The 25,635-nt window shown below is 37.7% G+C and overlaps 1 protein-coding gene across 4 annotated transcripts in view; it reads right to left on the bottom strand.

Moving 5' to 3' along the window:
- Nucleotides 1-25,635, bottom strand: part of ESF1 (ESF1 nucleolar pre-rRNA processing protein homolog) — a 58,115-nt gene that overhangs the window by 15,596 nt on the left and 16,884 nt on the right. For all 4 annotated transcript variants that reach the window (XM_055543433.1, XM_055543434.1, XM_055543436.1 and 1 more), the window contains exons 9-10: nt 24,546-24,707; nt 2,065-2,186 (exon numbers count right to left, since the gene is read on the bottom strand). In XM_055543433.1, the coding sequence (XP_055399408.1) occupies nt 2,065-2,186; nt 24,546-24,707 (284 nt within the window). The remainder of the gene's footprint in view (nt 1-2,064; nt 2,187-24,545; nt 24,708-25,635) is intronic.

Genomic DNA, 25,635 nt, shown 5'->3' on the forward strand with positions numbered 1-25,635 from the left:
TACACAACAAGGAAACCAGAACTGAAAGAGACACGTGTACCCCAATGTTCATCGCAGCACTGTTTATAATAGCCAGGACATGGAACCAACCTAGATGTCCATCAGTAGATGAATGAATAAGAAAGCTGTGGTACATATACACAATGGAATATTACTCAACCATTAAAAAGAATACATTTGAATCAGTTCTAATGAGGTGGATGAAACTGGAGCCTATTATACAGAGTGAAGTGAGTCAGAAAGAAAAACACCAATACAGTATACTAACACATATATATGGAATTTACAAAGATGGTAACGATAACCCTGTATGCAAAAGAGACACAGATGTATAGAACAGTCTTTTGGACTCGCCTCTAATTAAAATCAATAAATTTATATTAAAAAAAAGAAAAATGTTTAGAATGCACATTGCTAAACATTATCCTACATGCTGAAGAAGACCTGCCAAACCCTAAAGAATGTTCATTTTGGTATTACTATCCTTTTGAGAACAAGGACTACTAAGAATTTTTCACCAAATTATTATAATCGGTTTAGCAGTAATATAATGTTATAGCAAAGATTCTAAAATACTTATATATCTAACTACATATATATTTACATATTTTTACAACTATTCTTTTAGATCTAAATTACAGCTGTATCAACTATGGCAAATAAACATGTATTCATTTCTTCAGTAATAATCTCTTAGGATCAAACTGAAGTGACAAAGAGTTGGGGGAAAAATATTTTTAACCTGAATTCTTCAGATCCTCCTGTATGTGGAGAATCCGGTGAGGTGGAAGAGGTCTGCTGAATCACCGAGTGCAGCACTCAGTCTAGAACAAACTGAGCACTCAACAAACCTATTTTTAATATCATTAAAAATATTGATAAAACTACTCCAGTCTAAGCTCATTAAAGGGAAAAGGTAAAAGCACAAGATAATATCAAAGTACCAATCAAATGAAAATCAAAGAAAACAGCTGCTAAATGTCCCACAGAAGAGTGACTCTTTACTGACCCCATGCAGACCCACTTGTAGGTCTTCCATTAAACTGATGGCTTAATAACTTGTGGAATTATTCCATTTTAAAGATATTTTACTGCCTGGGAGAGGCAGAATATCAATGCAGGCAGGGCTCTGACCTCATTTCCTCATTTTTCTATCCATTTCCAGAAACATGGAGTATAACAGGAGTACAAAAATCAGTCCACTGTATCATTCAATTCCAAAGCCCTCTTTCAATACTGCAGTTCTTGTGTAGCACAGAGAAACAATCCAGTACAGCAGAAAGCACTGGAGCAAGAGACTGGATTCTGGCACCAGCCTGGCAATTAACAAGGTGCGTATTCTTAGAGGAAGCACTTCATTTTCTACAACTATCAATATAAAACATCAGGGTTGGACTAAAAGTAATCATTTAAGATTCCTCAGGTTGTAAAATTCTATGACTAGTGATATAATCTTAAGATAATGAATGAACTGCTAGGATGCTGCATTTCATTGACAAGACAGAATATTTTTATTGGCAGGAACCCTAAGTGTCTCTGTTATTACTAAGGACTCTAACTCTGGAAAGATGTTATTTCTGAATCACGGGAGTCAAATCGATTTTTCACAGACAACATATTAGCACAGACGATCTAATGACAATATGTTAAAAGATCTATACACAAATATTGAAAAATTTCACAAATAGTGAAAAAAGCATCTTGAGAAATATACAGAAAAAATTTCATTCATTTTGAAAATGTCTCTCTCTATATATGCTCAAGTAAAAATGTCTGTCTGTACCTCTCTTTCTCACAAACACAGAACAGAATCAAACTGTCTTACACCTAGAAATCTCCTAAACTATGCATTTTATTGAGGTAGCACATAAATGTAAAATATTAGAGTGCAGCCTTTACAGTGGCTCTGGGCTTTTACAGGTTGTATGCATCATTCTGTAGCCTTGCAGAAAACACTAACCTACCCCCATGAGTGGTTACGTTATGAGACAATGGGTGCCAAGCACTGGTACCTTCTGATACTTAGTGGCTGTTCAATAATTACTCAATCATGATTATTGATACCTTCTGTTTCTTTTTCAGTCTTTTTTTCTCTTTCTTCTTCTCTAAAAATTGTTCCCAAGGGGTCAGTTTATCCTTTCCTTCCAATTTGTTTTTGACCATCTCTTCTGCACTTTCTTTAAGGCCTAAGGGAAAACACAAATAGTTTAGTTTAAAATATGATATCTTCACTCACTCTAAAATGTAATTAACCAAAAAATATTATTTTAATGTATTTACTAGAGAAACAAGAAAAAATGAATACTCCAATGTCACAGAGTAACATAGTATCAACTTACATCAAAGCTATTTACTAAAAACAAACAACTATAAACCTAACCAAACCAAAACAGATAAACAAACCAACCCAGCAGCTAAATACATGGTCAAGCTACTAAAGAAAACTCCTATACTTAGGCTCAAACTTTATTTCTTGGTATGTAATTTAACCACTTGAGACTCTAAAGGTAACTGGTCTTTAACACAGTTATTTCTACTTGCTTCTGTTGCCCAAGTAAAAGCTTACATTCCCTGGAAACTACAGGTGACTAACAAAAATTAACAAAAATTAATTAGTAAGGCAATCTCTGTGGAAATAACCCAGAAGGAAAGAATTCTTGTAATTTCTTATCAAGGACTCATTCTGTGAGTATACATCTTTAAGATCAAAAGGGCCATCATGTTCAGATTCCACTTTGTATGGTTTAAGTTCTTTCAGTGATGCTATTCGCTCTTATAGGTTTCTTGCTCCTTATATTCTGCGGTTCCTGAAATGTTTCTCGGTGGCTAATGCAATAACTAGAGAGGGGTGAGAAGAAAGAAAAAGCCCCAAGGCTGATCTATCAGTTCATGAAGACCTTACTACTGCCACAGTGAAGGAAATGTAATGGCTGTGTTATCACCTTTGAAAAAACAAATGTTTATTTTGGAGTATTTTTGGGAGATCATGTTCAGTTTGGAAAGAGGGGTCTTTAATATCTGGAGAACATAAAATCCATTATGAAATTAATGGAATGATTTGAGAGACAAGGTCAATCCAGATCATCTTTCCAGATACATTCTAAATTCTAAGAAAGTGAAAACCATTCTAAGGATATAATTCCCTTCTTCTCTGATGAGTATACTGAGACTGAGGATATTCAGGAACTTGCCTAAGAACACAGAATAAGGAAGCTATATACAGTTAGACTTTTAACTTCTAATTATCCTCTATACTATTACCAGATCCATCTAAAATGCTGGTTTGGTCGAGAATAAAGAAATGCATAGTCCACGAGTAAAATCTAAAGCTTTGGGTCTCAGGTTCCTTATCTGCAAAGTGAGGCTGGGCTGGATCAGAAGCATACAACTTCCTCCTCCCACATACACTGTTTTCCCTCTTAAAAGAAAATATCTGGTAAAAGTCCAAATGCACAAAAGAACTGAAAGTCATACTTTGGGTCCTAAGCCCCAAAGAATAGCATGAAATAGCTGGAACAGATGATTTCAAAGATCCCCTCTTTGGCTTATAAACCAAGACTTAATCTCTAAATTTCTGTAACTTCGAAAAGCATTAAGGTATATGCATACTCAAGGTTACTTAGATTAGTTTTTATGACACACTACTGCTATGTCTGATTTATGAGAATACTCTGATTTATGGGATGCCAAATCAGAAACTCAACTCTCAATTCACAAATGTTTCTTGTAAAAAAAACAGTTCACTTTACTAAGCAGTTTTCAGGAGAAATGTGAACTGTAGAAAACATGTCCAGATCTCTGACTGAAGCAACAGATACATAGCACCTTAGGAAATGTAAACACTGGTACTCACTTGGGAGAAAGCAGCAAATCCTGACAAAACAATTGATTTCAAATAGGAAAATAAAATAATTTATATATTATGCCTGTGGGTCAGCACACAGTCCAGTCTCAAATTCTAAATGCACAGTACTGTTATTAAATATGTTTAAATAATAATCTTTAAGGTATTCTACTACAGTTTCCTCAAACATGAAAGATTTTACTACTCCAAAATACTAAATTAAGCAATATATTTAGAGTCCCCCACCCCCACTCCACCAAAATGTCTTCTATGGTTAATTTTAATCCTTGAAACATAAACTCTACTCCTATCTTGGCATGATGTTAAGAAAGGTGCTTCTTTTACACGACTAGACCACTGGTTTAATGGGTCTCAATCTCTAAGAACTACTCCAATGTGACGACTGGGTCCTGACATTTTTGAGGGGACATGCATGGATATCTTTATAATAACTTGATAAGAACTATGGAATCTCTCTCTGAAACACTGTACTAGAAAAACTTGTCTACAATGTTCAAAAGTTTATAGATCTTCAACACTCATTTCTGTGGAAGGACCCAAAGGGCCTCAGGCAAACAGCATTATGGGGCAACAGAGGTCTCGAGGAAGGTGGGAGTCTGTCTCCCAATTTCAAGACTTACTGGTACTGACATTTGCAGGCGCTATATGAAGGTTTCTTATTGCGGTATGACTGTCATTTTGGACCAGATAATTCTCTGTTGTGAAGGACTATCCTGTGCACTGCAGGATGTTAAGCAATGTTATCTGGTCTATCATACTAGCTGCCAGTAGCCCCAGTCACGAAAATCAAAAATTTCTCCAGAGTTGCCAGTGTCCTCTTGGGGAGAAAAATCTCAACTCAGAGAACCACTGTTCTTGACAATGATTAGAAGTCACTTCTGAGAAGAAGGGCTGTATTTCAATATTTGTGTCACATAAACTATGTATTATTTTATTTGGTACTTGATTATAATGTCTTTTCTACTTCAGCAATTTCAACTGAATATGCCTTTTCTTTCAACCAGAACAAAGGCAGCTAAAGTCACCTTCTTTTGTATCCCATAATATTTAGCATAGCGCCAGACACATAGTAAGTACTTAATAAGCATTTAATTGATCTGTCTTGAAGAAAGAATTCTTATTTTAAGCCAAGTGTTTGATCTTTCATGTTTGGAACAGTCTTTCCAACAGAAAATGAATCAAAACTTTAGGATCTAAATAAATGGCCTTCATCCCGAAGTGGTTCATGCAATTTTTTTTTTTTTTAAAGGAACTACAGCTCTAGAATAATTCATAAAATATCATTCTTGGGAAATATTTTTCTGGTATTTAGTTTGTTTATAACAATAAAGAAATAGCATCTTCAGTTAAATCCAGTCTGAAATTTTTTGCTTGGCTCTCACTTAATACACCAAAATAGTAGAATGACAAACACATTGCAATGAATTAATACACCACCACGATAGCTTAAAAATGCTTTGTTCTTGCTGTCATCATGAGGTCATTTAAATCTCTGCCACAGATCACAGCTGTTTATATTCTAAATTCTTAAAAATATGCCCATCCCAGAAGCTTCTTGGCAGAAGCACAAGAACATTCTTCAAACAAAAGTTTTAGCCTCATTTGAGAGCAGCCACTATGTGACTGAAAAACAACTTCATTATAAATGTCTAGTTTTGTGCATTTGTTTTTTAAAAATTTTAAGCATATATTCAAGGGCTGTTGAATTAGTTAAAAATAACATTAATAATCCTACAAATAAGGGATGAGAAACTCTTTAAAACCAACCATGAACATAGATGACTCAATTTTAACAATAATAATTTAAGTGCAATTTATTCAGAATTATTTTGGCAGTTTGCATACACACAAAAATACTTTCAAATATTCTTTCAAAAGCCACTAAAGTAAGAATATACATTTCTTCTGACCTAGCTCATTTCAAATTTTGAGAAGTCTTCAAAGGGCAGGACATGAATAATAACTTATAATAACTCAACTAGGTACTATAGTTGGTTTTGTTTACAAAAATAAAATAAATATTTTAAGATTTCTGATATAGGCTGAAACTGGCACTTTTTAAAAATGTATGTGAGAACTCAGGATCCACTGAAAATATTTATGAACACTTATGGTTCAATCTTTATTTATGTATGTTGTATGTTTGAATGAGGCCATGGTAATACTCAATTCCAAAAGTAGCTTGTAAAATGTAACTAACTACCATCACCAACTGAACTCCCAACAAGGAATTCACTCTGGCTGTAAGGGTTTTTAGAGGAAAATAACCACCCATGCCCTGAGGGACACTGACATCAAAAATACCCCTTCAAACTGGTCAGTTTTCTCCAATGGTGGGGGGAGAGAGAGATTAACTCATCCTTCCTTCAAGTATATCAGATATGCAAAACTACAAATCTTTGTAATGAGAAAGATGAAGATTTGAAATGTTTTCAACTTGGTTCAAGATTTGTTTATAAAAAGTTGTTTAGAACATTGTTCATAATTTGGTTCATAATCTGAACTTCTGTAACTCCTTTTTTCCTAATCTCTTACAGTATATATTCTTTTATTCTGCTCTATTTAACACAGTTGCAACTTTACACTTATTTGTGTGATCTTTTTGTAAACTATTATTAATGGCTATCTCCCTTACTAGGTTGCAAGCTCCATGATGGTAGAGGCTACAGCTTGCTTTTTTTTTTTACCCCAACAAATGTAACCCTATGCTAGTGGAAGAACTCTGTTGAATGAATCCAAGTGCAGCTGAAGGGATACATAAGTCAAATTTGTTCCCAACCTTACAGACAGGGGGCAATAATTCATGAAATTAAAAAGTAAAATAACAACTAGCTCTGGGAACAATAGTAAATAACAGAATTTACCAATCAGCCAGACAGAGCCAACAAACGCTCTCTGTACGCCCTTAACACTGTCAGAATACTGTTACATCTACTACATGGGAACAACACAGTTATAATAAAGAGAAGAGAGTAGTATAGGTAAGCTACTTTGACTGGGAAGGCGTCTTATGTAACACTTAATTCTGTTTCTCCTAAAAAAGTCAATGAGGTATTCAAAGAAGACATCCCAAAATATGCACTAAATGAATAAATGTTAAGGCTTTTTATTGTTGTTCACTGTCCAGAAGCCATTTCAGTGGGTAGCAACTGGTTTACATTTGCCTTGAATTTGGGCTTATCATCCTCTACCGTCTTCTGAAACCCCTTTTACCCTCCCATTGAAGGATGTCTTCCATTTGCAAGTATATTCATTTCACTGTGAACTAAGCTGTCCCTGCTTCTTAGAATCAAATGTTCTTAAGAAGCTGACTTCAAACACAAGACATTTGGGCTTCATTAGGAAGCTATTGTTTCTTGTATTTGTCGGTACTTTATTTGTATGTTGTCTTTGCCTTTCAAGTAGCTTGTGATCATAATGTACATAATAGTAAGCTGTCCTTAATACTCACAGAGTAAAACTCTGGCCAAGTCTGATGAAGCCATTCTGCTCTTTAATTTGTGGCAAAGAAGACTGAAGAAATACTTTTCTACTGTCACTTTTTATACATAATGTTTACAGACAAAGTAGAAAATAAATGAAAACTTAAATGAATGGCTAAGACATAAGGAAGCTAAGGGAATTTTTTGGAATCTAGTCAAAATAAGAAAGCTCAAAGGGAAATGTTTAACTAGCTTAGAAGTAGGGATTTTCCTTGGGGACATACACTAATCTGCTCTGGTTTAGCATGGATCTTGGGTTTTAATGGGCTGCTAGCCAAGGAAGCAGGGGACTGAGTTTGGAGCTCGATCTGATTGCAGGCCTCAGCAGAGACCACCACCATGAGGCCAGGGTCCTTTAGGAGATGATGCTCCTCCTCCAATGGTTTAGAAGGAATACATGCCCTTTCTTGGCTTTGGCCACGGGCAGAACAAAAGAAGTAAAAACATATTTTCTCCCTCAGAGAATTTATAACCACAGGCCCCCACTTCCATGGGTTTGTGGCTAGGATTCACACTATTTGTGCGGCTCCAAAACCCTAATCCAAAAATTTGGTTTCAATTGGTCCAGGATTGGGAGTGCCCTTAGGTACCTGGCAAATACTCTCTAAAAGAAGCATGTTTTTTTGACTCAGGCCTCTGAGAATTCCCATAGGTAAAGAAAGATCCAGGAACAATGAGATCATAATCAAAATTCAATATGAACCAGAGTAAACAGAAAAAAAATAAGTCAGACCTACAAAGGCTAAAGATTTTGGAATTATACAGAATATAAAGTCAGTACATTTTAGAGAAACAAAAGAAATTAAAAGATAAGATTATTAAAGGTATAAGACAGATTAGAGAAGGAAAAAATTTCCAGAAATGAAAAACAACTGAAATTATAAAGTCAACCAAGATAAACAGCAGACAGAGGTAAAGAAAAAATTAATGAACTGAAAGAAAGAACTGAAGAAATTACCTAGCACGCTGCACAACAGACTCAAAGGTATGGAAGCCATGAGTTAAGATTCAGAATGAGAACGTACCACACAAATCAAATGGGATTCTCAGAAGGAAAAAATAAAGATGACAGATATTTTAAGAGAAAAGGGCTGAGAAGTTTTTGGAACGTTTAAATGAATGGGGTGTTACTGATCTTCAGAATTCTGGTTATCCAATTAATTCTAAGCCAAGATTAAAGCTACCAAGCAAAAAATGACTTAGATATATACCATAGTGAAACTCTAGAATACTGAAGTATTTTAAAAGCCAGAAACAAAGACAGCACTGTGGAATACAGTCAACTCTTTCCATGACAAGGGTTCAGAAGTGGGCCCCTGGGCCCTGGGATTAAAACAGTATATTCTTTAGTTACACTGGCCTCACTTATAAAGGCCTCCTCACATCAAGAGGAGTCAAGGGGAAGCCTTGAATGTAAAGTAAATATGCCCCTCCCTAGAAAAGGATTAAGAGGTGACTAGGTTGGCATATGGAGAAGGCAATGGCACCCCACTCCAGTACTCTTGCCTGGAAAATCCCATGGACAGAGGAGCCTAGTAGACTGCAGTCCATGGGTTCGCCAAGAGTCGGACATGACTGAGCGACTTCACTTTCACTTTTCACTTCCATGCATTGGAGAAGGAAATGGCAACCCACTCCAGTGTTCTTGCCTGGAGAATCCCAGGGATGGTGGAGCCTGGTGGGCTGCCTGCCATCTATGGGGTCACACAAAGTCGGACACGACTGAAGCAACTTAGCAGCAGCGGCAGCAGGTTGGCATACAGTCAAAGCTATGGTTTTCCAGTAATCATGTATGGATGTGAGAGCTGGACAATAAAAAAGGCTAAGCACTGAAGAATTGATGCCTTCGAACTGTGGTGTTGGAGAAGACTCTTGAGAGTCCCTTGGACTGCAAGGACACCAAACCAGTCAATCCTAAAGCAAACCAACCCTGAATATTCATTGGAAGGTCTGATGCTGAAGCTGAAGCTCCAATACTTTGGCCACCTGATGCAAAGAGCTGACTCACTGGAAAAAGCCCTGATGCTGGGAAAGACTGAAGGCAGGAGAAGGGGACAAGAGAGGATGAGATGTTTGGATGGCATCACTGACTTGATGCATATGAGTTTGAGCAAACTCAGGAGATGGTGAAGGACAGGGAAGCCTGGCCTGCTGCAGTCCAAGGGGTCTCAAAGAGTCAGACATGACTGAGAGACAGAACAACAAGGTTGGTGCATCCATGGCAACAGCAGATACTCTTCCCTCCCTAATTCTCAACACTCACAGCCCCATCACAGTCTAATTCTCAGAAGTTACTCACACACCCACTAGTCTGTCACATCTCCCTCTCCCTTCAATTCTCTATCACTGAGTTCTCAGGAATTCATGGTACGTCATCAGCAAAAACCCAAACACTGCATCTCTGCAGGTTTTCTGCATCTTCTTGCTCTAACTGAAGCCTGGCTCTCCCCTGAAGGGTCTGCACAAGGCAGCACTTTCAAGCACTTGCTGCTCATTGGTGGTGGGGGCATCTGGTTTCTTCACAGAGCAGTCACCAACTGGCCTAGGGCAAAGGTGGTTGTATTAATCAGTAAAGCTCTCTATTCAGTTTTAGGAAGTGTTAGTGGCCCAGGGTTAGGCAGAGTAACTTACTGACCAATAAATCAGGGACCCAATCAATAGACCCCTACAGGTTTGAAACTCTGGTACCTGAAAGAGGTGGTATGTCTGAGTTCTGGGGGTAAGGAGAGATTTATTCTATAAAAAGAATTTAAAAGATCTGCCATGCAGAAGAAGTTGAAATTGAATTCCTACCTTATATCATAAAAAAAAAAAAAAAAACCAACTCTTGATGGATCAAGAACTTAAAAGTCAAAAATCAGTCCCAAATGATACAAATCCACCCTCCACACCAATGTTAATAAACTTAAGAGCTTTACCACAGAATTCAGCCATTTAAAGAATATAATTCGGTGGTTTTTAATGCATTGACAGATATGCAGAACCATCACCACAGTCAATTTTAGAACATCTAATTCTCAAAAACGAACCTTTCTTTCTTCAGGTTCCGTCAGGTTGAGAGTTCAAGTCCCTCTCTTCAGGTTGAAGCGTTCAAGACACTTCAACACTGCCCACCCCTCAACCACTAATCTCTATGGTTTGTGCTGGATATTTAATATAAAATCTATGCCACTTTGTGACTGGCTTCTTTCACTTAGCATAGTACTTTCAAGGTTCATTCACTTTATAGCATGCATCAGTACTTCATTCTTTATATGCACCCATACTTTTTAGTTAGTTAGTTCAGGTGCTCAGGCGTGTCCGACTCTTTGCGACCCCATGAATCGCAGCACGCCAGGCCTCCCTGTCCATCACCAACTCTCGGAGTTCATTCAAACTCATGTCCATCGAGCCGGTGATGCCATCCAGCCATCTCATCCTCTGTCGTCCCCTTCTTCTCCTGCCCCCAATCCCTCCCAGCATCAGAATCTTTTCCAATGAGTCAACTCTTCGCATGAGGTGGCCAAAGTATTGGAGTTTCAGCTTTAGGATCAGTCCTTCCAAAGAACACCTAGGACCGATCTCCTTTAGGATGGACTGGTTGGATCTACTTGCAGTCCAAGAGACTCTCAGGAGTCTTCTCCAACACCACAGTTCAAAAGCATCAGTTCTTCAGCACTCAGCTTTCTTCACAGTCCAACTCTGACATCCATACATGACTACTGGAAAAACCATAGCCTTGACTAGACGGACCTTTGTTGGCAAAGTAATGTCTCTGCTTTTCAATATGCTATCTAGGTTGGTCATAACTTTCATTCCAAGGAGTAAGTGTCTTTTAATTTCATGGCTGCAATCACCATCTGCAGTGATTTTGGAGCCCAAAAAAATAAAGTCTGACACTGTTTCCATTGTTTCCCCATCTATTTGCCATGAAGTGATGGGACCAGATGCCATGATCTTCATTTTCTGAAAGCTGAGCTTTAAGTCAACTTTTTCACTCTCCTCTTTCACCTTCATCAAGAAGCTTTATAGTTCCTCTTCACTTTCTGCCATAAGGGTGGTATCATCTGCATATCTGAGGTTATTGATATTTCTCCCAGCAATCTTGACTGCAGCTTGTGCTTCTTAATGAGATGAAAACATATACAACGGAGAGCAAAGGAGTGAATGCTGAAATCTGGATGATGGTTATTCTTAGGTAATGAGAAGCAGGAGAGATCAAATGGATGGATTTAAGTTGTTGCACAATTCTAGTTTTTGTAGTGTTTTCACTTATTATTTACTAAAAATAAATAAAAGAAAGTCATGCTGGATCAATGATAAGAGTGTCCTAATCCAAAGATGGGCTCGATAAAGGATAGAAATGGTATGGACCTAACAGAAGCAGAAGATATTAAGAAGAGGTGGCAGGAATACACAGAAAAACTGTACAAAAAAGATCTTCACGACCCAGATAATCACGATGGTGTGATCACTCACCTAGAGCCAGACATCCTGGAATGTGAAGTCAAGTGGGCCTTAGAAAGCATCACTACAAACAAAGCTAGTGGAGGTGATGGAATTCCAGTTGAGCTATTTCAAATTCTGAAAGATGATGCTGTGAAAGTGCTGCACTCAATATGCCAGCAAATTTGGAAAACTCAGCAGTGGCCACAGAACTGGAAAAGGTCAGTTTTCATTCCAAACCCAAAGAAAGGCAATGCCAAAGAATGCTCAAACTACCGCACAATTGCACTCATCTCACACGCTAGTCAAGTAATGCTCAAAATTCTCCAAGCCAGGCTTCAGCAATAAGTGAACCGTAAACTTCCAGATGTTCAAAGCTGGTTTTAGAAAAGGCAGAGGAACCAGAGATCAAATTGCCAACATCTGCTGGATCATCGAAAAAGCAAGAGAGTTCCAGAAAAACATCTATTTCTGCTTTATTGACTATGCCAAAGCCTTTGACTGTGTGGATCACAATAAACTGTGGAAAATTCTGAAAGAGACAGGAATAGCAGACCACCTGACCTGCCTCTTGAGAAACCTGTATGCAGGTCAGGAAGCAAAAGTTAGAACTGGACATGGAACAACAGACTGGTTCCAAATAGGAAAAGGAGTATGTCAAGGCTGTATATTGTCACCCTGCTTATTTAACTTATATGCAGAGTACAGCATGAGAAACGCTGGGCTGGAAGAAGCACAAGCTGGAATCAAGATTGCCGGGAGAAATATCAATAACCTCAGATATGCAGATGACACCACCCTTATGGAAGAAAGTGAAGAGGAACTAAAAAGCTTCTTGATGAAGGTGAAAGTGGAGAGTGAAGAAGTTGGCTTAAAGCTCAACATTCAGAAAACTAAGATCATGGCATCTGGTCCCATCACTTCATGGCAAATAGATGGGGAAACAGTGGAAACAGTGTCAGACTTTATTTTTTTGGGCTCCAAAATCACTGCAGATGGTGACTGCAGCCATGAAATTAAAAGATGCTTACTCCTTGGAAGCAAAGTTATGACCAACCTAGATAGCATATTGAAAAGCAGAGACATTACTTTGCCAACAAAGGTCCAGTTAGTCAAGGCTATGGTTTTTCCAGAGGTCATGTATGGATATGAGAATTGGACTGTGAAGAAAGCTGAGCACCAAAGAACTGATGCTTTTGAACTGTGGTGTTGGAGAAGACTCTTGAGAGTCCTTGGACTGCAAGTAGATCCAACCAGTCCATTCTAAAGGAGATCAGCCCTGGGATTTCTTTGGAAGGAATGATGCTAAAGCTGAAACTCTAGTACTTTGGCCACCTCATGCGAAGAGTTGACTCATTGGAAAAGATTCTGATGCTGGGAGGGACTGGGGGCAAGAGGAGAAGGGGACGACAGAGGATGAGATGGCTGGATGGCATCACCGACTCGATGGACATGAGTTTGAATGAACTCCGAGAGTTGGTGATGGACAGGGAGGCCTGGCATGCTGTGATTCATGGGATCACAAAGAGTCGGACACGACTGAGTGACTCAACTGAACTGAATCCAAAGACTGTAATTAATGAACTCACATGAACTAGAGGTTCATAAGAATAAAAGGACACATTTAATATATTTGCCTATACCACTTTTGTTCTTCAGAGAACATTATAGATGAAATAAAAAGGAAAATCACCAGCTAGAAAATGTTATGTGCAAAACATACCACTGATAAAAGATGAGCCCAAAATATAGAAGAACGCCAAATACAGGAAGAACTCCTAAGAATCACAAAAGCACAAAGAACACTGCACTAAAAATGGTACCAAAAGACATGAATAGATATTTCACAGGTAAGAAAGCAGGGAAAAAATGGTTTTTTCATTAGTAATTAGGCAAATGTCTGAGCAATCCTTTAAAAACATGTCAGGCCATATCATCTCCATTTCCCATTGCCTTTCCAGTACAAGGTAAAGACCATCAGAGGCCCTTTGTGATCTGGCCACCTCTCTGCCCTCACCTTCTACTACTATCCACTCCCTGGCTCATTCTGCCTCATTATTCCTGAACAAATCAGAAATGCTTTCCCCTCAGGGTTTTTGCATTTATTGCTTCCTCTGCCTGAAATGTCCTTTCCCAGGATAACACATAAGGTACAACATACGTCCCATTAGCTCTTTGTACAAATGTCACTTTCTCAATGAAGCCTTCCCTGACTGTCCTGTTCACATTGTTACCCATTCCCACCCCTGAACTTCCTATGCCCTATCCAGGTCTTATCCTTTTACTTCCACAGCCCTTAACCATCATCTGATTATTTTACCCATTTACTAGTTTACTAATTCCCTTCCTCCCTGCTCTCCCTCAACACACACACTAAAATGGAGGACTCCACAACGGCCCAGATCTTCGTCTGTTTTGTTTAGTGCTATTGGTGAAGAGTTTGGCACACACAGCAGGAGCTCAACTAATTTTTGAGCCTAATACACAAATTAAAACCATAATGAAACACCATTACTTATATACTCAATTGGAAAAAAAATCACCCAACAATTATCAATTAACAGTGAGGATAAAGAGCTGTGCAAACTCACACTACGAGTTAGAGTAAAATGCTATAAGCACCCAGGAAAACAATCCAGCCCATGACCTTAAGGTAATTCTGAGTATGCTATACAACCAAGAAATCTGACACATATCCAAGAAGTTCTATATATACCTTGGTGACAAGTCCAAGAATATTCACAAAGACACTGCTTTTAAGAGCAAAATACCATAACAGCCAGCAACAGAACAGATATAATATATCTATAAAGGAATTCTACATAGCAGTGAAAATTAATGGACCATGTCCTCACATACAGAGAAGGCAATGGCACCCCACTCCAGTACTCTTGCCTGGAGAATCCCATGGACGGAGGAGCCTGGTAGGCTGTAGTCCATGGGGTCGCTGAGGGTCAGACACAACTGAACGATTTCACTTTCACTTTCCTGCATTGGAGAAGGAAATGGCAACCCACTCCAGTGTTCTTGCCTGGAGAATCCCAGGGACGGGGGAGCCTGGTGGGCTGCCGTCTATGGGGTTGCACAGAATCGGACACGACTGAAGTGACTTAGCAGCAGCAGTCCTCACATATGGATTACGGATAACTCTCAAAAATAAAATGTTAACAGCAAAAAGAAATGACAGAGGAATACATAGAGGATGCTTTTATAAACTTCAAAATTAATAAAACTAAGTAAAGACTTTAGGATACATGCATGAGTGGTAAAACTATTATACAGAAAAGGGGAATGGTTAACGTGGAATGTACTTTCACATTTTCTTCTAGGAGAAGGAGGAGGGTGTAACAGGGACTGCAGACACTGGTGATGTTATTTCTTAAGCTGGATACACAGGTATTCATTTAACTTTTTTCCTTTAACTGTATACATACACTGTTTACCTTTTGTGTCTATGTTCTTCTTCCCCACAATAAAGTGTAAAAAAAAGGGTGTGTGTGTGTGAATGTTCACTCTTTGACAACTATGTGCTGATAAACTGGCTTTCACTAATCTTTGTCATTTAATTCCCATCAAAATAATAGGTACTTAAACTCAGATTTTCTGATGTAAGCCCTCTGTGATCTTTCCACGATCACAGTAAACTACTAATGTTATCCCAAACTTCATTATAAGAAGGTCCCAATCTATATACTTTTTAAAAAATTCACCTATAAACTAATGGCCTGAAACTCAGGTGTCTGTTTTCCTCCCTGGGAGAGACTACAGAAGCTACTAACATAAGGGCATTTTGAGGCTGCAGTACAACCAAAATAGCATTTCTAAATCAATTAAACCAAAAAACCCTGTCTTTAAGAAAAATGAAAAGAAATGAAAAGCACTTTGGCCTCACTAGCATTTAACAAGCTAGATTTTTCTTGCTGCTGCACTCTTAAGCATTTTCTTCTACCTTTACTGGGATGAGTTTATATAAGTAAACTGTAATTCTGACCAGACTACTGTTAAAAAGACTTCCCAAATAACTATTAGGAAAGCAGTGTATTCCTAACCTTTTTCCTATGATGACAGATACAAAGAATAATGCTGTAGGGCACAATGGAGTAAACGGGAGAAACAACCAGAGGAGGAAACGAAGCTGGGGTCTCTGGGTGGCCTCAAAGAGAAGGGGATCAATCCTTGAGCAAATCAGTAACTCACAGGTGGTATGCTGGGTGGGAATCTCTGAAGCAGAGTATCATTGAAGGTTTACTCTTTCAACGTTTCTAATATTTGCAATTACCCCAGATCTTATTTCACTGGCAATGTCTTCTACTGCAACACTGAAAAAATTATAGAATAAGAGTTAACAGAGAATGAAAGTAACACTGAAATTTAGAAAATTTAGGACTTCGATTTATATCCATGGCTGTTTTTATAAGCGACCGTTGTTGCAATTCTTAGGGATTCTCTATTGACAGAAATCTACTAATTTATGACATGTCAAGCATTCTTTGTGTCCAAAAAGATATCAGAATTTTGTAACACTAATTAACAACATGTATGCCTAGAAACCTGTAGTGTTCAACAGCAAATATGCAAAAGCTTTCCCTTGCCCTTTTTTTTTTTTGAAACCTTCAGAACAGAAGGTTTTTTGAAACTTGCAGAACAGAAACCTTACTAAACAGAAGAAGGCATCTCAGAAGACAGGCTTCTTAGACATCGTCACACATGTGATCCTGGCCATGGACCAAAATGTTCCCTCATGCTGAGAAGTCTGTGCTTCTGGCTCAAAATTATGCATCCAAATAAATTACTTTTAAAATATTTTTAAATCTCTCTATGCCTCCACAGAAAGAAGGAGTAACAGTAACCTACAGCGAAATATACTTTATGACAATCTAAGCTGACGATGCTTAGACCTTGGTGAATTGTGGTGGAGAAGACCGTTGAGAGTCCCTTGGACTGCAAGGAGATCAAATCAGTCAATCCTAAAGGAAATCAACCCTAAATATTCATTGGAAGGACTGAGGCTGAAGTTCCAATATTCTGGCCACCTGACGTGAAGAGCCGATTCATTGGAAAAGACTCTGATGCTGGGAAAGACTGACGGCAGGAGGGAAAAGGGGTCACAGAGGCCTCTGTTGGATGGCCTCCAGTCCATCAATGGATGAACTGGATAAGCAAAGTGTATGCACATACATACATGCCATGGGATATTATTCAGCCTTAAGAAGGAAGGAAGGAAATTCAGACTTACACCACAGCACGGATGAACCTTGAGGACATTCTGCTAACTGAAATAAGCCAGTGACAGAAAGAGAAATACTTTAGGATTCCATTTATATGAGATATTTACAGAAGCCAAAATCAGAGAGACAGAAAGTAGAATGGTGGTTTCCAGGGGTTGGGGGAGGGCCAATGAAGAGTTGTTTAATGGATACAGAGATGTAGTTTTATAAATGCTTCTGGAAATGGATGGTCATGATGGCTGCACAATAGTATGAATGTTCTTAATACCACTGAACTATACACTTAAACGCACCTAAGATGGTAAAGCTTATGCTATGTGTATTTTATCACAAAAAAATTGGGGAAAAACCCGAATGTGTTAAAGTAGCATAAGGATATATGGCTTTTCAATTTTAGGGGGACAAAACAAACAAACAAACAAACAAACAAACAAGAAGAGCAATAATGAAACTGCTGAAAGCAGTCTGAGTGAATTCTGTCAAAATAACATATGGAACATGTGTGAGAAAAATGACAGTTTGCTAGCCAGGCAGTTAGGATATAGAATGATGACGTGGGACAACCTCAAACAGAAAAAGCAAAAGCTCTGCTTTAAAGGCCAAAGAATTCACAACTTCAAACAAATCAGCATAGCTGTGGGAAAACAATACATGAAACACACTCTCTGCTCTTGAACCAACTTCAGGCAGATTGTAAATCTAAGGCAAAGTCCAAAAAAGTACTACTGTCTGGAAGTTGTGGCTGCAGATGCAAACAGTGCAGCTGACGTGATACACATGCAGAGGGAAGGACCACATGAAGAGCAATGGCCTAGCTGCTGGCAACCAGAGCCCCTTATTGATTTACATACTTAACTGGGATCCTAAAATAGCAGACCAGTTAACCTAAAACTTCTAAACGTATGAGAATCTTGAGTACTTTCTGAAAATAGTGTTATTATAAAAATATCTTCAGTTTTGCTTTAGATTTTTATTTAAAGCTTCCTGGAAAACTTTTTAAAAACTTAAATCTCAACAGAGAAAATTATCTTTAAAATAATCCAGGAAATTCTAAGAAATTTACTGGCAACTCTACGGAGAAAATGTGCTAGCACTGTTTTTTCAGATAACTCTAGCTGCTTCTCATTTTTACAACACATTCCACAAATGATTCAAATGTTTATTGGTTTCTTTTTTCTTTTTGCACAGCAAGAAGTTTCAGCTTATTACCTTACAAGGCCCTTGCAGTCAATCTGTTAACGAGATGATTCACAGGAGGAGCACACACTTAGGTTTAAAATCTGAGCCCTCCACTAGCCGTGGCCTAGTAACGGCAGCGCACTGCAAGCTGCACCCTGCCCCCCCCCTCCCCCGACCAAAATATGAGGCGAGACGCAAGCTCTTCTCAGCTTATTTGAAGTTCAGTTTTCCGTTTAATGCTCTCCTCTACATGAACTCAAAATTTTAAACATCTGGTTATTTTAAAAGTTCTGACCAAACAAACATTTTTTTGTGACTATATCTCAAATAATGGATATACTGGCAATAAATGGAAATAGACACATAGCCAAAAGTAAATAGTGAACAGGTTTTGAGAAGTCTGAAAATTAAACTGTTTGAAGCCGGGCTGCCTAGTAAAATGAATGCCCAACTAATTCAAAAACATTTTATTTCTAAATAATGAATAATACCATAGCCACAGTCTGTTTACACTTCCCAGTGGGTCACTGAATACAGAAAGGGAGACAGGATAAAGATGGGGAAAAGGAAGTACGAAGGATAAAGAACAGATACCAGAAACAAAGATTTATGCTGTACACCTTAAACTCACAAAGTAACATATGTCTATTATATCTAGTTGGAAAAAAACCCAAGTCAGATCTTACTGCTCCTTAGTTCAAACACTCCAGTTGCTTCTCATCTCACTCAGTGAAGACATCCAAGGCCTAAAACTGGCCTGCAAGACCTTCTGACTTAGCCCTGTTACCTCTCTGACCGCATCCATTGTTCTCTCCTTCACGCCCTCCCTGCGGTCACACTGCTCTCCATGTGCTCCTCAAACAGCTTCAAAGCCAGTCACTTGTCACCCCTCTGCTTGCACACTCTTCTCTCATGGTTCACCCCCTGACCTCTACTTCCTCTTGCTGCTGTTTAGTTGCTCAGTCATTTTTGACTCTTTGTGACCCTATGGTATGTAGCCCACCAGGCTCCTCTGTCTATGGAATTTTCCAGGCAAGAAATATTGGAGTGGGTTGCCATTTCCTTCTCCAAAGGATCTTCCCAACCAAAGGATCAAACCTGTGTCTCCTGCATTGGCCAGCAGATTCTTTACCGTGGAGCCACCTGGGAAGCCTTCTACTTTCTAAATATTTTCCTACCAAAGACTTTTCTGTCTCCCCTTAACCAGAATATAAGCTTTAAGAAGTCAAGGATTTGTATGTTTTGCTCATACAAATGGTATCTAGAATGGTTCTTGGCATATGCTTAATAAGTATTTGAAGGAAAGCTTAGGCACTGAAAAATGCTGAATAGAAAAAAGACTAGATGTCCTTTCACCAGTGTCTATTAATCAGCAGGTAACTAAGAAACAGAGGACATCTGATCATATCTAATCTCCTTTAGGGATTCCCAGGTGGCTCAGTGGTAAAGACTCCACCTGTCAATTCAAGAGACGCAGAAACACAGGTTCAATCCCTTGTTTGGGAAGACTGAAGGAGGAAATGTCAACCCACTTCAGTATTTCTTGCCTGGAAAATTCCATAGACTGAGGAGCCTGGCGGGGTCCAGTCCATGGGGCTGCAAAGAGTCAGACATGACTCAGTGACTGAGCACACACACATGCCTCGTCTTGCAAACATCTATTTCCCTGTCAATCTAGGCCAAATAAAAGTGAATGCTTAGCAACCGGTGAGCATTAATATACTGGCTTTCCCAGGTGGCTCGGTGGTAAAGAAGCTGCCTGCCAATGCAACATACATGAGTTCGAATCCTGGGTCGCGAAGACACCTTGGAGAAGGAAATGGCACCTGGAACTTGCCAGTATTCTTGCCTGGGAAATCCCATGGACAGAGGTGCCTGGCAGGCTACAGGCACCTGGGGTTGCAAAAAAGTTTGACATGACTCAGCGATTCAACAGTAACAATCTCCTTTAAGATGACAGACAAAGAAACATGTCATTATGAACATGTCTGTTCATATTCTGGATGAAATGTCATAGGTCAAAATATACAGCTTGCATTATCTACAACAAAAAATTATCACACAGATTAACTGAACTATTAATACCAGAGAGGTTATTATATATTTATATGAGATAAAACTCATTATGCTTCACTTTTATGTATATCACAAATTTCCCAATGAGGCAAGTTCATTAACAAAGGCGCAATATGCTAATTACATGTGCCACCTTATCTACTCATCAAAATGAGTCAGATAGGATACTTCTCTATTAATAGTGACACACTGAGATGGGAAACAATACCCCACATCAAAACAGTGAATTACAGCTTTCCTTAAAAATCTCATAATTTAACATTTTAATTTATAACATTAATAACATTGTATTCTCACATTTCCATGAGGAACTAAAATACCAACAGAAAAAATAGTTCATTCTAGTTATTACACCATGTACCTGTTATCTGCCTCTCTTAATACTTACTCTTAAGGAATTAAAACTCCTAATGTTATTATACTGCATGCGTGCTAAGTCAATTCAGTTGTGTCCAATTCTTTGCAACCCTATGCACAGTAGCCCACCATGCTCTTTTATCCATGGGATTCTCCAGGCAAGAATACTGGAGTGGGTTGCCATGCCCTACTCCAGGGGATCTTCCTGAACTAGGGATTGACCCTGCGTGTCTTACGTCTCCTGCATTGGCATGTAGGTTCTTTACCACTAGTGCCACCTGGGAAGCCCACTATATTGTGCAATCCAATGTAAAAAAACAGGAAGTTTAAAGTCTAAATTTTTTTTTTAATCAAGCCAAGCCATAGTCCAACAAGTGTTAGTAATTATTAAGAGTACTTATTATTTTTCTAAAGAGTTTAATATTTGGGAAATTCAAGTCACAGAGAAACTGATGTGTGATAAAGTACAATCTTATACTGACCCTCTGTGGTTTACCGAAGTATAACATCAAAAAAGTTCTGTGGTTCAGGGTAATTGTTACCAGGAACATACATTCCTTAAGACACAAATTCAACAAAATACACCTATGACATGAATAGTACTCTGTACTATGAAAGTACACTTATAATACCTCGTAAAGCTACTGCTGCTGCTAAGTCGCTTCAGTGGTGTCCGACTCTGTGTGACCCCATAGACGGCAGCCCACCAGGCTCCCCCATTCCTGGGATTCTCTAGGCAAGAACACTGGAGTGGGTTGCCATTTCCTTCTCCAATGCATGAAAGTGAAAAGGGAAAGTGAAGTCACTCAGTCGTGTCCGACTCTTAGCGACTCCATGGACTGCAGCCTACCAGGCTCCTCCGTCCATGGGATTTTTCCAGGCAAGAGTACTGGAGTGGGGTGCCATTGCCTTCTCTGCCTCGTAAAGCTAGAAAGGTATTATTAGTCCCCCTTTCCAAATAAGTAAACCAAGATCCTGAAAGAGAAGTTCATTTGTCTCATCTAACACGTCAGTGTGTAACAGACCCCTTACACACACACAGAAAATGCACACACTTACTCGTGTGCACAACCACACCAAGGATCTACAGGTTAATAATACCCCATATGGGGCCTTCAAAAATACTGTGGTTACAGACTTTAAAAAAATGCATTATACAGCAGAATATCAATTTTCATTCGTTCAACTAAGAGCAAAAATTATATTGTGAATGTTGATGATAATTCCATGAACCTGGCACTTTCATCATTGTTCAAGGCACTAAAAACTGGTACAACCCCTTTGGAAAGCATTTGGTAATAATCTCAAGACACAAAAAGTGTCTGTGTCCTTTCCTAGTAATTCCATTTCTGGGAAGCTATCCTATGAAAATAATTCAAAATATGGAAAAAGCTATAGATTATTTATAACATTCTAGATGCTTGGCATCTGAGATTTAAATTTTGAGGCTTGGACACTGGTAGTTTCAACAGCTTGTGAGAGAACCACAGGTTGATCCACAGCATATGTCAAGTTGCTATGTGAGTGAAGAAGTCATGTTACTGACTGGTGAGCGAGTCTGACTGCCAGCATTAGCTTCTCCTTGTGGTCTTTGCAGGTTCTCACATGCACTGACATTTCTAAAATAGGGGGCTGGGGAGGGAGGAGGAGCATCTTTGTTAAAAAATTGTTTTTATAAGTAAAAGACCCTAAAAGAGTAAGCCTATTACTTGGCTGGTGATGAAAGTAAAGAGATCTAAGAAAGTACTGATATTTTTGGCTTTGGGATTTGTAACAGCCTTAGATCACATTTCTTTTCAACGTCATGGGCCTACTGAAGTGAAAGATTAGAAATATGATTAAAATATAATTAATATTAGAAATATTATTTAATATTCACCAGTAGAGAAATGATAAATTAAACCACAATCTATCTAATCACTCAGTGGCTGAATAAGGGAAATGGAATTACAGATGATAATTTTTCATTTTATATTTCAAAATATTTTACATGACATTAATATCACATCCACAAACAGCAAAGTCAAGATAAAAATGTACTGCTAAATATCAGAGGGAACAGTTGCTAATTTATTACCAGCATTACCCTGATAACACTAAGCTAAGGACACTGCAAGAAATGGAAACTATAGGCAAGTATTCCTCATTAATACAGGTGCAAAAATCTTTAACAAAACATTATTAAACTGAGTCTAGGAATAAAAAGAAGGATAATGCACCATGACTAAGTGAGGTTTATCCTAGGAAAACTGTATTGCTTAAATCTTCCAATGCATCACTTTTTGGTATTTTTCACTATATAAACTATATTAAATGTTTTATCTCTCTAAAATATTTAATAGAAAACTTTCAATCAAATTTATTTTAAATCTTCTTTCTTATCACCTGGATATCTCAATTTAAAACATATTCATTTAAAATATCTTCATTCAATAAGCTCATCCTAAGATTAGAATTAAGCTATAATTTCAACATATTTGATTTAAAAGACAGACTCCAACATTTCTTAGAATCATTAACCCAAGGACCTCAAGTAAAAAATTTCTTCACACATCTCTGAGTGGTAGGTTCAAACTGCCTTACTGTGAAATTTACTGACAAAGGATACTCAATCCTTTAATGCAGCCTTTACTGAACAATTCTAACAACACAGAGAATTCCTCTTTATACTACCTTGAAACCTTTCATTCAACTTTTATCCACTGGTGAAACACTGACTTCTGAGGTAGTAACTGAGATTAAGTCTTCATTTATATACTTATCATGCAAGTAATTGAAAATATTAAGTCACTTTAGATTCTTCCTCTCCAGGCTACATTAACTGTGTTCCCTTAGCCACTGTTCACATGCTAATACTACTAAACTTCATTTTTTCTTTTCACCACTTCTCGCAAAAGCCAAACATTTAAAACAAATGGGTTAAAACACAGCACCGAATTCTTACAGAACATGTAGGAGACATATGGACATCCTGATAAATTTACTGTAAGAATCTATCCTCAAATATCAAATTATGCTAGCCTCCCCCCTCCATAAAAACAATCTATGAAAACACATATTTTACTCTCAGTGCAAAAACAAATGAGTTGTAAGAAACAGAACTAAATGAATACAGAACACTTAACTTTTAAGCAATGGTGTTATTAACAGTATTCTTTCATCTAGAGACAAACTGAGGCTAAAATAATTGAAATATTGCCCAAAATCATATTTATCTTTAAGATATACATAAAAAGCAATAATTCGCAAAAACAGCATTATTCACAAAGATACATGCTGATTTGTCCCGGACTGTTAAGAAAAAATATCTATGTTAGAAAATTACCCTCATTTATCCTCTTACCTTGGTTTAGCTTTGACAAGGTTTTAATTATTATTGTAGTAGTATTTTACTACTCTAAAAAGTTCCTGAATCCTTCAAGGCAGTTATAAAATTCATAATACTATATATACTTCTTGGACTATCCAAGAATATTTAAAAATTGCGTTAATTGAGATGGAAAACTACGTATTACATATTTTGTGTTAGTGAATCCTCTCTAAGTAAAGTCTACTAGTGGTTACTAGAGAAAAATTCACTTATGAATTACATATTTTGAAAAGAAGTTTAATGACTTTAGAATACATGGTGCCTGGAATCAAGTTTCTATATTCTGAGAACACTGGAATCAAGCCTAGGAAAGGCCTACTTTCATAAATGGGTAATTTATAGTGAGTAAATTAAAGAAACCAAGAATAAGCCAGTACGAGTCTAAAACAGTAGCCCCAAAGTGAATTAAATGATGTATGCAAATATTATATTAACTTCCTCACAAAAACATTTCCTGAAAATGTGATTTTTTTAAGTTAATGTTTCAAAAGAATTGATCTTTTCTATCTGATGTCCCCAAATGAAGGAAAACAGTGAACATTTGGTTAGCATCTAATTCTTACCTGGAACCCACTTAATTTCCATTTCCATATCATTTTCTTTGCCTTTCTTTTCTTTGTCTTGAATAACTTGTAAGAGTTGCCTATATTTAGCAATTTGTTCTTCATCATCCTTCTGACTTTTTTTTGTTTTCCCATCTTCTTCTACACTGACTCCATCATCACCTAACAAAAAAAATCAATTTAACTTAATATACAGAAATAATTTCACTTCTAACTTCACTGTTCAATCTCAGTCACTGCAGCACTCTTCTCAAAGCTGTCAGATACACTATAACAATGGAATATCAAAATCAGACTTAAACTTAACAAAATGAATTAAATGACTTAAATCTTATTTAAAATAAAAAATCAGCTGCAATATAAGTTAGTACAGTGATAACAGTATACTTGGGAATCTCTGTTTTTACTAAAATTCGTATCTCAAAATAATCCTGTAGTCATGTAACGTCCTTGAACTTCTCCACCCTATAAGCAAGATAGCAGGGATGGCATTTTTTCCCCCTTTATGTCTCCTACCATCTAACACATATATGGTCAATAAAAGGAGTCTCAGTAGTGCTGGGATGCATCTGATACATGGACTTAGCTGTTCAATGACACAGATAAAGGAAGCTGCCTGTTATCTAAAACAAAGAATAATGAGTCCTTTCCACGTGATAATGAGCAAGCATACTTACTCTCAGGATCTCATTAGCACATAAAGAATAAAAATGAACAAATTAGAAGCTTGTGCATTTAATTTTCCCATGTGGAGAAAGCTTCACATTTCCATTTCCCAATTTTATAAAAATAATCATAATACAAAGGAACAGTGTAAAATTCATGGGCAACAAATACCAAAGAAAACTAATATGTGAAAAGTTTGTTTGCTCTGTATTTCCACTGTAATTCTCCATGTCAAAACATAAATTAAGAACCTAGGTTTTAATGCAAAACATACAGACTAAATGAATTGAGTAAATGTCCTCAGTAAAGGGAAATTTTACAGAAGACCCTCTCTTCTATGAGCTATAACTAACTGGTCACTAAATACATTCGATATTATTAAGCATTTAGCTGTGAAACATCAATGTTAATAGATTGTCCTTAC

This window comes from Bubalus kerabau, chromosome 13, assembly GCF_029407905.1.
Source record: "Bubalus kerabau isolate K-KA32 ecotype Philippines breed swamp buffalo chromosome 13, PCC_UOA_SB_1v2, whole genome shotgun sequence".
Lineage (NCBI taxonomy): Eukaryota > Metazoa > Chordata > Mammalia > Artiodactyla > Bovidae > Bubalus > Bubalus kerabau.